We start from the raw sequence: 15807 nt of genomic DNA on the forward strand, positions 1-15807 counted from the left end.
TCATGATTTAGTCTGTTACCCTTTTCAAAGATGAACACAAGGATTTGGAAGTACAACATATTCTTTTAATTGGTATCACCGTGAAGAGTTTAGACCAGTGAGTAGGAAGCAATATGTAGTTTTATTAACATAAATTTCAGACTTAGAATATTGCCTTTTTTTCTTTTTTTATTTGTGGGTGCATCTTAATATCTGCTAGGCACTATTCACCCATGATCTTGTCTTCCTGACAATGACTCTTTGATTTTGTTTGTTTGTTTATTTGAGATGTAATTGACACATAACATTATATTAATTTCAGGTGACACATAACATTATATTAATTTCGGGTGTATATTAATTTCCTTCTATACCCAGAAGTGGGCCTATTATACCTTTTAATCTGTTGGGTGTATGTGTGTGTTTTCATTTAAAATTTTTGACCTGAAAGAAAGTGGTAAAAAACATGTAGTGTACTAGGAACTTGGGCTTCAATTACAAGCAAAAGAATTTGAATTGTAAAGAATTTGAATATGTCGCTGGGGGTTGGGTTCGATATGTGTAGCTGGGGATTGGGCAGGAGGAGGGAAGTTTTGTGTATATGAGTGTATACACTTGAAAGCAAAGATTGTCTTTAAAAATGTATCCATTCATTAACCATTTATTGTTTCTTAGTTACAAAACAATTTCTTCAATATGTTTTTCTCCTGTTGAAATACCATCATCCTGGTCTTTAGGTGGTGAAACATTAAATAGTAATTGTAAATAACAAGTGACTTTGTCAAAACAAACATAATGTTGATTGAGGTGAACATGAAGCCAGTAACATAGAAGTCCGCTAAAAATAAAGATAAACCCATAGATAGACTCTACTGTAGGAGACTGAATCATTGGTGTCAAAATTAGAAACAAAGATACAGCTATGGATCCCAATACAAATGGCAAATGCACCTGAAAGTTAAAAGAAAAGAAAATTAGTGATGACTTTTTCCTCAAAAGTTTCACAAACAATATAAGAACATTCCCTTTCTATTTGGAACAAATGTTTCTAAACACCAGGGAGAAAAGTGCAAATATATTTTCACATATATTTAAGGAGACAGTCTCAGTATTGTATTATAGAAAGTAAATCAGTGGCAGACTAAATAATTGTAAAAAGGTGGAACTGTATTTATTTATTTATATTTATTCTATAGTTCTTATGATTATCTACTCTATTAATCAGATATTGTCAATTATTTACTAAAATCAGTACATTATTTTTTGACATAGGAAAAAAGATACATTATAAGAAATTTTTGTCAAAAAATAAAAAATTAACTCTGTCATACTGGTATTGGTCATTGAAGCTTGCTTTGTTTTGGGAATTTGGAAACCAGCCAAGCACAGCATAACTGTAATATTTGGTTATAATGTTTTTTCAATCGGGCATGTGCCAGTTTTCCAGTTTTTCCTGGAGTAGCACTATTAACTAATAAAAACAACAGAAAGTTTGGAATCAGAGAAGTCTCATTGGAAATGCAAGCTTTGCTTTTTTTTTTTTTTAATATATGTTATTTATTTATTTGAGAGAGAGGAAGAGAGACTATGAATCAGGAAAGGGTCAGGAGGAGAGGGCGAAACAGACTCCCCCTGAGAGAGGAGCCTGATTCCAGGACCCCCAGATCTTGACCTGAGCTGAAAAGTGAGATGCTTAACCAACTGAGCCACCCAGGCACCCCCAAACTCTGCTATCTTAATTGTGCATTCCTTCAAGAAATAGTCACTGAATTCCTATGTGCCATTTGCTATACTAGGGATACAGAGGTATTAGGACAAATAAAGAAAGTTCCTCTTCAAGGACCTTAGTGCCACTGTCTGGTTGTATCACTTTGGGCTATTTAATTAATCTGATCCTCAGAACCATTTCCAGAAAGGAGCCAGGAGAAGGCCCTGAACTGCCAGTCCTGTGGGGCTTTCACCACCAGCGGCCACGGTCGCTGTCATTGCACAGTGAGACACTTGGGACCCTGAACCTTGTCTCAACTGAAGGAAGCCACATTGTGGGCTGGTGGGTGCTACAAGAGAAATATGTTAAGGGTTTTTTAATAAAATATTTATGATATATCTGTGTTATTGCCATTTAAATATTAAGCTGATGTTGGGGGGGGGAATGGGTCCTCTCAGACCCATTTGCAAAATGAAGTTTTATCTAATGCTGATCTTTTGAAGTCCTCTTAGGAATTGCATAAAGGGTACTTCAGTAGAATGTGCTCAACAAAATGGCATTTCTTAATTAACTTTGTAACAGTGATTTGTACACAGTTCTTACACTTCTATGAAGCTAATAAGATTCTTGATTGAAAAATTCATTTTTATTTCTCGGAACTGCCTAGTAGAGTGCCTGAAACACAGCAGATAGTTACTGCATATTTGTTGAATAAATGGATGACTCAAATCCAAGATATTATCATTCACTTTTTTCAACAGGAGTAATTTCAAATTACTTTTATCATGGCTAAAGTAGGAGCCATTTTGAGGAAAAGAAAGTCAGGATTATCTAGACCAGTGTTTCTTAAATATGACCAGTGGACCTCTCTGGATAAGAACCCCCAAGATAATTGATAAACATATAGATTCCTAGGGCCCAACTGACACCTACTGAGTTAGAATCCCCTGGTGTGAGTCTGGGAATTCATATTTTTAAAAGCACACTAAAGTGGTTATTATGGTCACTGGTATGAAATATGGGACACTTGTTTTACTTTCCACATAGTCCCTACAGCCAGAAAGTATCTTAAATGGGCTATTTTGATTATATTTATGATATGATTAAAGAATAAAACAGACTATTTGAAACCTCTTAGGATTTACATTATAGCAAGTTATGGCTTGCATTATACTAAGGCAAAATAGATGAAAATAAGAAAGAGAAAGAGGGAAATAAACACCAATAATGAATTTGGTTCACAAAATGCATGCCACAAAGCCTCATATAGATTCTGAGAGCGGGTCATCATAAAGTATAAGCAAAATCTGTTAGTTAGGAGAGACCCAAATATTCTTGATGCTAAGATCAGAAAAAATTTCCTAAACAGGTCCTTACAGGATATAATATTCACCTAGGATAATTACATAATCTCTGAATTTTGGAATTCTCTCGGATAAGCAGGTTGACTAAGTGAAACTCTGCAGCCTCTTTGGCCTGAATCTACTCATGCTTCTTTCTAATTCATTCTCTACACTATTGTCAGAATGGTCTTTTTTGAATGAGTCTGATTATTTCTTATGTATGTGATTGCTTAGATAGTCACTACATTACACAGGTACTCCCATGTAAGGGGACAGAAGGGGGCTGATATCTGGCTTGTGCTCTGCTCACTAGGCTCTGTGCCTGGGCATGGAGCTATGTCCACCTAGAAGAAGGGGTGCTTTTTTATATTTTGCACAAAGGTACTCTAGGAGCCTACAGTGGCTCTACTGGTATTACGTAGAAGACAGTGCTTTTATTTTAAGTTCAGGTTCACAATTTTATAATCACCCAAACTGATGCTTAGATTAATATCTTATAGAAAACAAGGACTCTATCAAGGACATAATAAAAAATGGAATGCCACACCACCTATGCTGGGGTGAGCACTGAAGGGTGATTTTGAGTTGGGCCAATATCCCCCACCCCAAAAGCATTATTATGTAGTTCCTAGAAGATGAGAAAAATGATAACATCTATTTTCCTTCTAGAGAGTCAATTTTGACCTTTTGCTCCTTAAAAATCAAGCCAAAAAGTAGCTCATACAGCCAATTATACACCAGTAAACTGGGACATGCAGGTCCAGATCAGATGTTTTATAAATTTAACTAACGATTGGTTAGGAGCATCCCCTGTAGATTAAAAAAAATTATATTCTAGATTGAGAGTAAAGATTTAATACTAACATTTTTATCTTTATTTACCTTATAAGGTCTAGGTAGATTGGGTTCCTGGTACCTTAGTTTAAGTAAACCTATCATATACAGCCCTCTTAAAACCCAGGTTGCTAATCCTGAATATTTTATTAAATTGATTAAATCTGAGGATATAATAAGAAAAGAAGCTAAAATGATTATCTGGGTGATAGCAAGAGTTGGACTGAAGTAGTTATTAAGCATAGAGAAGATCAAAGGCAGTTGTCCTTCTTGGCTTGCTGTGTAGAACAGTCTTGAGGCTGAAAGTATTGTACAACACATGTTGCTAACTATTGAAGTTGAAATCCCAAAAGAAATGACCCATTGCATGGAAGGGATTACTTTGTCCATCCAGGTGACAGCAACAGCATCTAAAAAAATTTTTCAGAAAAGTCAGTCACTTTTGCTTCATTTCAAATATGCCAATAATTCTTTACTTCTTACATCTGTACTCTTTGTAATAAGACTTTGCCCCTCTTTCTAAGAGGGCGTGCATTTCCTTATCAATTCTTGAGTATGACCTGGCCCCGTGGTCTATTTTGGCCAATAAAATGCATTAAAAATAGTGGTTTGCCAGCTCTGAGCCTATACCTTGATAGGTATCACAGACTTCTGTTTACTCTCTTGGGACACTGCTTAGTACCATATAACAAACCCATTGTATTCTGTCAGAGACAAGCCATAGTAACTCTGGACCCATGAAAGTGCACCTTACAGACTTCCAAATACAGGGAGCATCACTGATCTCAGGCCCCAGCACAACACCGGCACAATGAAATCAGTTGTGGCATTTCTGCCAAAGGCATGCTCTTACAGGTTGTTCCCAGCTAATGAATGTGAGGTAGAGACACCAAGAAGTACTCATGTTTCTGATGGCCAACTTTGGCTAAAGGGCCAAAGGTTTGGCTTCGTGCCAAACCTTCCCTTTACTACCTATCAATCTATGGTATTTTTAGCTATCTTTCCCTTTTATTTTTTTCCTTCACTTTGGGTCCAACTTGCATTGTGGTCCCATGGCTCTCAAGCCTTACCTGGCTTCCTTCTTGGTTTCTCTAATGCAAGCATTTTTTAAAATAAAGTCCTTGCACATTTAATTATTTATTGGCATTTGCTTCTCTCTCTGTCTTTTACCTGTGTTGACTTTTCTTTCTTAAGATTTTATTTGTTTTAGGGGCACCTGGGTGGCTCAGTGGATTAAAGCCTCTGCCTTCAGCTCAGGTAATGATCTCAGGGTCCTGGGATCGAGCCCCGCATTGGGCTCTCTGCTCGGCAGAGAGCCTGCTTCCCCCTCTCTCTCTGCCTGCCTCTCTGCCTACTTGTGATCTCTGTCTGTCAAATAAATAAAATCTTAAAAAAAAGAGCAAATGATGTAATAATATCTAAGTATAAAATGATTAAAAAATAATTTATAAAAAAATATTTTATTTGTTTTAAAAAAGATTTTATTTATTTATTTGAGAGAGAGAGAGAATGCGCATGCATGCACATGAGCAGGGGTAGGGGCAGAGGGAAAGGGAGAAGTAGACTGCCAACTGAGACTGCAGCCTGATCCCAGGACCCCGGGAACATGACCTAATCAGAAGGCAGACGCTTAACAAACTAAGCCACCTAAGCACCCTTAAGATTAATTTTTGAATAATCTGTACACGCAATGTGGGGCTTGAACTCACAATCCAAATATCAAGAATTGCATGCTCTACTGACTGAGCCAGCTAGGTGCCCCTGGCATTTGCTTCTCAAATGACTCAAACTGTCCTACCATCTTAGGCCCCCCCAAAATAGGAAAGCATGGCCAAACTTGATATAGCTGTTTACCTAAACTGCAGGGGGCTGCAGACACATGTATGACTCCAGCAGGCAACCAGAACTGCCTTGCTGAGCCCAGCATAAGTTGCCAACTTGAAGAACTGTGAACCAAATAAGTGGTGTTTGTGAGGCGGTACATTTTGGGCAGGCTTATTTTGCAACGATAGATAAATGATATAGCCATAAATACTATAATTAAAAGTAAAGAAGGAAAAGATTTTCAATGGGGTAAATATTATATGCTTAATTAAGACAAATAACTGATACTAAAAACATAAGAAGAAATTATGTTATAAGGGTATCAAATGTCCCGCAAAATTTCTCTAAAGTTATTGACTTTGGGTTATAATTAAAGTGGAGTTCAGAATTATATGATATGATTGCATTATCTTACTACCTATGACGTACTGGTCTTCTTAAATTAATAGTTCAGTTTCTTTTCTTCTTTTTTCATTTTCAAGTGCTTACACAACTACAGTTTGCCTCTACTTATTTATTTGCAAAATTATAAGCATTAAGCTCTGTTTCTATAGATAATTTCTGTTCTAAAATTTAGAGAACTTGTTATTAATAATGTTAACAATCCTAAAATTCAGAGAGATGATTGCAATTATAGTCTAAGTTTATTCACTATACTCCATAATTTTAAACTGCATTTCAAACTTTCTAAGACTAGCTTTTGCAAGGGGTTTAGGAGGCACTTGTGAGGGCTCAAAGGATATTGAACTTAGACTCAATATTACTAGTGTGATATCAATCCCAAGGCAGGTATCTAAGTTAGACTGGTGAGATGACACTGTGGGGGAGGCAGAAAGAATAGTGTCTGTTCTGGAAATGGTAAGTTGTTCAGGAAGGGTGACATGTGGTGAGGCTGTGCATGTTCACGAGAGAGCAAGGGGTGAGACTAGAAAGTTAGGCTTAACTCAGATCTTGGAGAACATGTGATGGTCAGCTTAGAAGTTGCTATTTGGTGAAGGGGGTGGTGATGGGGTGGTTGCAGCAGTTGTGACAGTGAGGTTGGGAAGAGCTGCGAGAACACAAAACAGAGTATTCAAGCAGGGGAGTGACAGGATTAGATTTGGGTTTTATGACATTATCTCTAGAAACTGAGTAGTGACTGGATTGGAGGGAGAAAAGAGGTGACTATAAATTAGGAGTTTGTTGCCATAACTCAGAAGAGAAAAATGAGTGTCTATGCATGGAGGGTGGGCGTGCAGAGAGGGGAATACCTGATGAGCTGTTAATGGGGTAGATTTTTATAGGACTTGCTGACTGGTTTGTAGGTTGGTGTAAGGCAAATTACAGTTCTGTCTCTCATTTTAATAGTTAAGAAAAAAAAATCTCCTTTAGTGTGTTTCTATATTCCTGTGAGATCAAATTGTGGGAAAGTATAATGGTAACTTGTTCATGTTTACTTATTAAAATTTGTATTTTCTGGGGTGCCTGGTGGCTCGGTGCGTTAAAGCCTCTGCCTTCCGCTCAGGTCATAATCCCAAGCTTCTGGGATGGAGCCCTGCATCGGGCTCTCTGCTGGGTGGGGGGCCTGCTTCCCCTACCCCACTCCGTCTGCCTCTCTGCCTACTTGCGATCTCTGTCAAATAAATAAATAAAATCTTAAAAAATTTGTTTTTCCTTTTAGAAAACATAACATTTTTGTACTAGTGTCAGAGAAGATGCATAAGGCCACCTTTTGACTTTTTGAAATTTGTATAGTTTTTTCAAAATAAATTTCAAAGCTTCATATTTTTGTAAAGGCATTGCACATCAGACTGATCGTATTTGTGACCTTTGCCTTACAAACCCCTCCACTGCAGGTGAATTCTAGTTACTGAAGTGCCCCACTGTCTTGGTTGTAGTTACAGCTCCTCCCAAATCACACAGTGTGTTTGTACGTGGTCGTATACTTCTGTGCCTGTCTATACAACATTTTTGTAGCTCATGTATTTTTGCTGCTGTATAACTTGACTTCCTCTAGAATAAAGACTGAGTTGTTCTCAGTAAATGAACTTTCTAGATAATTTCTTTCAGGAGTAACTATTTTTTTTTTAATTAAGATTTGGTGGAATTTTTTGAGTGTATTTCAATACTACTCTGCCTTTTTAAAGTGGATAGAATATAAGTAGCATTTTCCTTCCTTCTTTTTAAAAAAGATTTTCTTTATTTATTTGAGAGAGAGAGAGCGAGCGAGAAAGAGCATGAGTGGAGAGGAGAGGAAGAAGCAGGGAGCCCTGTTTGGGACTCGATCCCAGAACCCTGGGACCACGACCTGAGGCCAAGGCAGATGCTTAACTGACTGAGCCACCCAGCTGTCCCAATTTAGCATTTTCTTAAAGACTTGGCATTTTCATAAAAATTTATTACTTGATTTTGTGGTAATATTATTTGGCATTGGAAAAATGATATTTTTTCTGATCCTAAGTACAACATGCTAATCATGGAAAATATGAACAACATAAAAAAAGGAAGTAAAACTGTGACACCACTTACTATTAACCTTTTGTTGTATCTGTTTAGTCACGTCTATGTGTGTCTCTTATATGATTATTTTTTAATGTAACTTATTATCCCATATATAGTAATATGTACTCATACTATTACTTGCATTGCTAATAGGCCCTGCTAGTGGTGGTACTGCTTTGATTTGGTTTGTTTGTACTGAGGCATTTTAGAATGTTGGTTGAAAACACGGGTTTTGGATTTGGACCACCACGGTTTGAGTCTGTCAGTTACTAGGTGTGTGCCTTTGAGCACCATACTTAGTGGAACGGAGAAGAGTGTTTTGTTTGAAGATCAGGTCTTGCAACTTGCTGTCTACATTTACAACCCCTTACCTTCAGTAACCTGGACAACGTGTAGTCTCTTATGAGAAGTGCATGGGGTTGGAGACACATTTTGAATCTTAATTCTGTCCATCACTTAAGTTCCCTGAGCTCCAGTTTCCCTGTCTACAAAATGAAGAATATACTGCCTATTCCAAACAGTTATTTTGAGGATAGGCATTGGGGTGTACAAAGGGTAGAAATTCTTCTGACAAAGTATCTCTTCTTTGCTTTCTTGATATGCTTCCTCCTATTTCTCCTCATCTCTTTCCCCTTTCTCTTCCATGGCACTCTCCTCCTCTTCTTTCTCTTTCTAATTCTTGTTGTCTCACATTCTACAACCCTTAGACCTCAGTCCTTAGCAGGTAGCCCCTTCGTTATAGATTGTTTAGATGACTGTTTTTTCTCTCCTTATAAAAACCAAAGCATGAACACATCATGTTTGTATTCTTATCGGTGTATCAAACATATCTACAGTTCACAGGAGACCATGTTTATTGAGAGTGGGTAGTAGTAGCGACTAGTTCCTCTTTGCCTGGACACATTCATACCTGTGGAGATGATTTCCTGAGGGGTCAAAACTGCCAGGTAGGATATATTCACCAATACGTAAATCACAGCCACCGTGGGAAGGACAGTAATCAGAGATTTGGGAATATTCTCACCAGGATTCTTTATCTCTCCTGAAAAACACAAATAAACTCATCAGAAAAGGAAATACTGTGGGACTTATGAAGAGTTCTTTGTAATGAAGAGGAGAAACTATTATTCATGTATTTGCTGTTTCCTCATCTGCTTGGTCTGATTCTGCATTGGTCCTGCACATATTTGGCCTGAAAGCTTAGATTTCTTACTATTTTGCACCATTTTGTTAAAAATTATGATTCTGAACTTATACTATGAGTAAAATCTCTCTATGTATATGTGTGTGTGTATATATATGTATATATATATAAAATCTGTGATAATTTTATTTTTTTACAAATAGACTGTATTAATATATTTCTTACATAATTGATACTTAAACTGTTTTGAAAAAATACTAGAATAAAATGCAGTAAATTCTGAGACTGGTCTTAATTTTCTTTTGAAAACTTTATAAAATTCCCAAGTTTTAAATAAGGGACATGACCTGGAGAATACTAAATTCCACATTTTCTTTTTTTTAAATTTTTTAAAAAAGATTTTATTTATTTATTTGACAGAGATCGCAAGTTGGCAGGCAGAGAGGCAGGCAGGAGGAAGCAGGCTCCCTGCTGAGCAGAGAGTCTGATGTGGGGCTCCATCCCAGGACCCTGGGAATATGACCTGAGCTGAAGGCAGAGGCTTTAACCCACTGAACCACCCAGGTGCCCCTAAATTCCACATTTTCTATATAAATGATTATACACTGAGCCTTAATGATGACTGTGATACATCCAACTAGTGCAGAAAGATTAAATTTGATTCCAAAAAAACAAATGAATCAGCTCTTTCTTTACAGAGTTGTAGACAAAACTTTATGCCTGCTGCAAAAGTAGTTCAGAGACGAATTTACCTGCTATGTTGATCAGGACTGATGTACCAGAATACGCAAATAATCCTTGAAGAAAGGCTTCTGCAATCTGTGAGACACCAGGAAGTTCAGCATCGAAAGCTTTCTCAAACCTGGCCACATTTTCCTTTTTCCCGATCCCTATCAGAACAATCCCAGTAAGGGAAATGAAGCAGAGGACAGCCATTTTCACCAAAATACTGATAGTTTGAAACCAAGCCACTGTTAATACCCCTCGAGCGTTAAGAAGTCCCAATGACCACAAAGTAGCCAAAGCTAGACATTTCTTAAGTAGCTCTGGGGCTGGGCACCTGGTATAGAAAGGCTGAATTAGATAGGTAGATATTATCAAGCTTTGAGTAGCTATTCCTAAGGGATAAGTAAAAAGTTTGATCCAAAGACTGAGGAAAGCAACAGAGGATCCAAGAGATCTTTTGAGGAAATAGTAAGGTGCTCCACTTCTAGGGAAGGTGGTCCCCATCTCTGCGAGACTGAGAGCGGTGATCATAGTCAGAACAGCACAAGCAGCCCAAATACTCAGGGAGACAGCTATATTCAGTGAGGAATATTTTAATACCCCTTTGGGAGACACAAAGATTCCTACACCCGTTGTGACACAAAATAATAAAATATTTCCATGGAAAAATCCTATTGCCCTCAGGAGTTGCATGCTTTTTCTTTTTTCCTTTTTTAATCCTGAAAACTAATCTAAAAATTTCATGTGGATTGCTTACTTTTATACACTTCCCCCATGATTCTTCTGCAGCAAGCTTTGTTGATTTAGCCATCGTCCTTACATAAGCATTTTATTGAACTTAACTCTGTTTTAGAAATGATTAACTGGTGAATTGTTCTAAGATTTTGTGAACTTTTTTAGAGAGTTCCAGAGTTAAAATGTTTCACATGTTAATTATTTAAAAATTCAAATATGCCTGGTGATGGTTGCACAACATTGTGAATATAATTAACGCCACTGAATTGTACACTTAAAAATGCTCAAAATGGTCAAAATGAATATAATGAAATTTTACAAGTTTAAAAAGTTATTAATGTAATAAACCAAAAAACTCCATCTAACTGTACAATTTAAAGGGATAAATTGTTTGGTATCTGAATTTTATCTCAGTAAATCTGTCTTAAAAAATCACATTTGCCACTAAACAAGTTGGTGAAAGCTAATTAAGAAATAAAGATTTAAGTTTTGGGCAGAGATTTTTCCTTTTCCAAAGAGGGAAACTGTAGTTTAATGTAAAACATGTAAATTTAAGTAGGCCAAGTTTTGAATCCCACATCTGACACTGAGCAGCTGCATTATTTTTTAGTAAGTTGTTTTATTTTTCTTTGAATACATATTTCCTCATCTGTAAAATGAGGGTGATAATTTTATTTTATCATAGAGTCCTTTCCATGGAACTATGCGAAGCACCTGTTGGAGTACTGACCTTCATGGCTTAATAAGTGCACTTGAGCGTACTGTTGCCTAGTGCATTGCCCAAGAAGTTAGTGACCTGAAAAACATTCTCCACAGCTTCTGTGGGTCAGAAATTTGGATGCTGGTAGCTGGGACCTTTGCTTTTAAGTCTCTCATGAGGCTTCAGTCATCTGCTGGCTGGAACTGCAATCATCTCAAGGCTCCTCTGGGGAAGGATCCACTTCCAAGTTCACTCACACAGTTGTGATTCAGTTTATTGAAGACTTTTGGACTAAGGGCCTCAGTCTCTCTTAAGCTATCAGCTGGAGACCTTTCCTTGGTCTTCCTCTGTGGGCTTCCTTACAGGGCAGATCAGAGTGTTCCATCTTGCTTGTTCCATCAGAGAAGAGAATGATAAGAAAGAAATCTTGGAAGTGACATCCCTTCACTTTTGCTGTATTCTATTCATTGGAAATAAGAATTCCCTAGTTCTGCCCACACTCAAGGGAAGAGGATTAATTTAGCACATTAATACCAGGAGGCAGAGGTCATTTTGGCCATCTTAGCAGTAATAGTTTAGGTTGTATATAATGGAATTATTTTGTGGAAGCACTCATTCTTTTATTACAATTTGATGTCAGTGTTGTCCTGTAGATATAAACCAATCTATTAATAAATATATTTAGGAGCTTCCAGGTCCAGGGTAATATCTCATATTTAATAATATAATACTCAAAATGTCTAAGATACCATAGAAAATCATTCATTATACCCAGGAACTCTCAACTTAAGAAAGACAACAGATACCAATATTGAGATGACATAGATTTTGGAATTATCTGGCAAGGATTTTAAAGTAGTCATCATAAAAGTTATTCAATAAGCTTGTACAAACATGCTTGAAAGAAATAAAAAAATAGAAGGAGCCAGGAAAAAAATAGAATATATAAACCAAATGGAAATTTTAGAACTGAAAAGTATAATAAATTAAAAACTCGGTGAATGGGCTCAACAGCAGAATGGAGAACACAAGGAAAGAATCAGTGAACTTGAAAATAGAGTAGTAAAAATACTCACTTTGACAATAGAAAGAAAATGAACTTAAAAAAAAAAAAACAGTATCTGAATGATTTTTGTGGGAGTATAACACAAGATCTAACGCTTGTGTCTTTGGTATTCCAGAAAAGAGGAGAAAGGGGGTAGGCCTGAAAGATATTTAAGGAAATAACAGCTGAAAGTTTTCCAACTTTGTCAAAAGATATAAAGCTGTAAATATATAAGACCCTGAATGAGTCCTAAACATGATAAATCCAAAGAAATCCACCCCAAGAAAATTGTAAACTTCTAAACACCAAAGATAAAGAAAAATTTGAAAGCTACAAGACAAATGACTTCTCACTTTTAAAGGAAATACAATTCGAATAAATATATTTATTTAGGCCATTACAGTCTCCAAATCACATGTGCAGCTTGTGTCATATGTAAGTGTTAATACATCCAATATTTTAAAAAATATATTTGATTTTTTTAAAAAGATTTTATTTATTTATTTGACAGACAGAGATGACAAGTAGGCAGAGAGGCAGGCAGAGACAGAGGAAGGGAAACAGGCTCCCTACTGAGCAGAGAGCCTGACTGGGGCTCGATTTCAGGACCTGGAGGTCATGACCTGAGCCGAAGGCAGAGGCTTTAACCCACTGAGCCACCCAGACACCCCTCAATATTTTTTTTTATTAACTCATACATTCATTCACCCATTATTTGTTTGCAGCAGGATAAAGTACAGAAAAGTTAATTTGTGATTTGTTTTGGTCTATTGTTTACTTCAGTTAACAAAAATTTATTGAGCACTTAACTGTGTAAAGCTCATAGCAGGCAAAGACTTTTTGTATTCTAGTCAGGCAGACAGAAATACTTCTTTTTTTTTTTTTAGATACTTTAAAAAAAATTATTTATTTGACAGACAGAAATCACAAGTAGACAGAGAGAGAGGAGGAACCAGGCCCCATGCTGAGCAGAGAGCCCCATGCGGGGCTCCAATCCAGGACGCTGGGATCATGACCTGAGCCGAAGGGAGAGGCTTAACCCACTGAGCCACCCAGTTGCCCCCAGAAATACGTCTTTATCTTCGTTAAGAGAAAGAAAAGTAAACACAAAACCACATATGTGTAATATGTCAGATGGCGAATGACTGATGAATGTTGATAGTGGTAGTGGTAATGGTAGTGTTTGTGTGGAATGAAAAGGTTAACAGTTAACGGATATTTTCCTAAGCACAGGGACACTTCAGAAAAGTTTTATCCTTAATTAAAGTTATTGCAATTGGAGATAAATGAGTATCTGGCAGATGTTTTATTTACTAATTCCTGATTGAAGGATGTTCTTCTTTTTTTTTTTTTGACAGAAAGAGAGAGTGAGAGAAGGAACACAAGCATGGGGGAGCTGGAGAGGGAGAAGTAGGTTCCCCACTGAGCAGAGAGCCAGATATGGGGCTTGATCCCAGGACGCTGAGATCATGACCCCAGCTGAAGGCAGACTCTCAATGACTGAGCCACCCAGGCACCCCCAAAGGATGTTCTTAAGCATGCGGTAGCTGGCTGTCTGGATTGTTTCTTGTATAACTTACGATTTTTGAATTAGAGCTTCACTTATGAAAGAGAGCCAGACATGGGCCAGTCCAAGTATATAGGACTCACAAGTACTTAAGCTTAGGGGCAAGAATATTGGCAATGGAGGTCTGAAGTGATAAAATATTCATATATTTTGAAAGTAGACACCGCACAACCACTGCAGGATTGGATGTGGGGTTGTGAGAGATGGACAGGAATAAGACTGGCCAAGGTGTGTGGGCCTGGCACTGGAAGACTGGAGTTGCCTTTATAGTTTTCTATTGCAGAAATATATCTCTTTGCCTTTGGAGAACATTTTTTCACCATTAAATTCAATGCAACAGTGAACATCCTTTACAGTTTATTCTTAGATACATGTTTGAGTTTCTCTAGGATATGCATAGAGAGTGGAATTGTTAGATGACATGGTACTGCTGTTTTATTAAATGGTTTCAAATTTCACTTCTTTGCCAACACAGTATTGTCAGACTTAAAGTTTTTGCTGATGGATGTGAAATTATATTTCAAAAGTATTATTGGTCTTTGCCCATATTATACATGTTTATTCTATTTTCTGTATCTTCCGTCTCTTATTTCTCTTTCTATGTTTCTGTCTAGGTGTTTTATTTTGATGTACGTCTAGTTCACCAATTACATGTTGTCAAATGCTTCTAGGGGAAAGCTGATGCTAAATGTGAAGTTAACCTCTCTAGGTTTCCTTTTTCTCTAGAACCCTGACTTGCTGCTTGATTTATTTCTAGTTCTTGCAAATAGACATTTTTATATGGAGTACAGCTTTTTACTGTTTTTGGTGGAGGATTATTTTGATACAAGTTGGAAGTGTAACTCTTTACATCTCAAGCCTCAGTAAATTTCATTCCCATGCCCAATTGATTAAACTGTCCAAATATCTTTGATACTTTACTTTCTACATCCAATCCCTCACCAAGTCTTCTTGATTCTATTTCCAAATTGTATCTATTTCTGATCATATGTCTGATTCTGCTACAGGTATCTTGGTCTAAGCCACTATCATTTTTCTTTTAGGTAATGGCAAAAGCTCTTATCTTCCTGCTTTCAACCCCTGTCTTTTCCTGATCCACTCTCCAGAAAAAGAATATTCTAAGAGGAAGGCTTTTAATGTCTTTTTGTTATTGTTGTTAAATTTAGGTAGGTACATCATGTTTAGTTTTGTTTTTAAATTCCAAACATTCATTTGTAAATTCTAAAAATTCACTTGTAAATTTAAATGTTTTCTTACTATTTGATGTTGGTGTAAAATTAATAAAGTAATCTTAAACTCTGCTGTATTGCTTAATAATTATTTGTTTAATGATTCTAAAATACTGATAATGATTTACTTCATAGATAATGACAGTTTCAGTATCTTTTTTTCTTTTCCTTTCTATTGTTTTTAAATCCTTCTAGGATTTATTAGGACCTACCTAATAAAGATCAGTGTAAAAGAATGGTTATAGCAGTGTTGTTTGTCACTGTAAAAATTTTAAAGCCATGTAAATGACCATCGATAGGAGAATGAAAGTTTATCAAGGTGGTCAATATGAATGAACTAGAGATTAGTGTTAACATGTGTATATTTAAAAACATAAAATTGAACAAAAAAGATAACTTGCATAATATATAATATGTAGCATGTACCTATATAATGTCAAAATATTAAAAATGAATGTCATATATTATGCATAGATGTGTACATATGTAATA

The 15807-nt window shown here is 36.5% G+C and overlaps 1 protein-coding gene across 1 annotated transcript; it reads right to left on the minus strand.

Moving 5' to 3' along the window:
* Positions 1–634: 634 nt before the first annotated feature.
* LOC123949053 (solute carrier family 7 member 13-like) lies at positions 635–10747 on the minus strand. The gene is made up of 4 exons (XM_046016348.1): positions 10066–10747; positions 9080–9211; positions 3913–4274; positions 635–930 (listed from the first exon to the last, which is right to left on the minus strand). The coding sequence occupies exons 1-4, from the start codon at positions 10730–10732 to the stop codon at positions 655–657; spliced, it is 1437 nt and encodes a 478-aa protein (XP_045872304.1). The 5' UTR covers positions 10733–10747; the 3' UTR covers positions 635–654.
* Positions 10748–15807: the final 5060 nt, after the last annotated feature.

This window comes from Meles meles, chromosome 1 (genome assembly GCF_922984935.1).
Source record: "Meles meles chromosome 1, mMelMel3.1 paternal haplotype, whole genome shotgun sequence".
NCBI lineage: Eukaryota > Metazoa > Chordata > Mammalia > Carnivora > Mustelidae > Meles > Meles meles.

Bases quoted from the DNA above. Each gene is read 5' to 3' on its own strand.
- LOC123949053 (XM_046016348.1), bottom strand. From the start codon at position 10,732: ATGCAACTCCTGAGGGCAATAGGATTTTTCCATGGAAATATTTTATTA. The intron at 9,212-10,065 runs GTAAATTCGTCT...TGTGTTTTTCAG, and splicing joins AGTCCTGATCAACATAGCAG to GAGAGATAAAGAATCCTGGT. The intron at 931-3,912 runs GTAAATAAAGAT...TTTAACTTTCAG, and splicing joins ATCTACCTAGACCTTATAAG to GTGCATTTGCCATTTGTATT.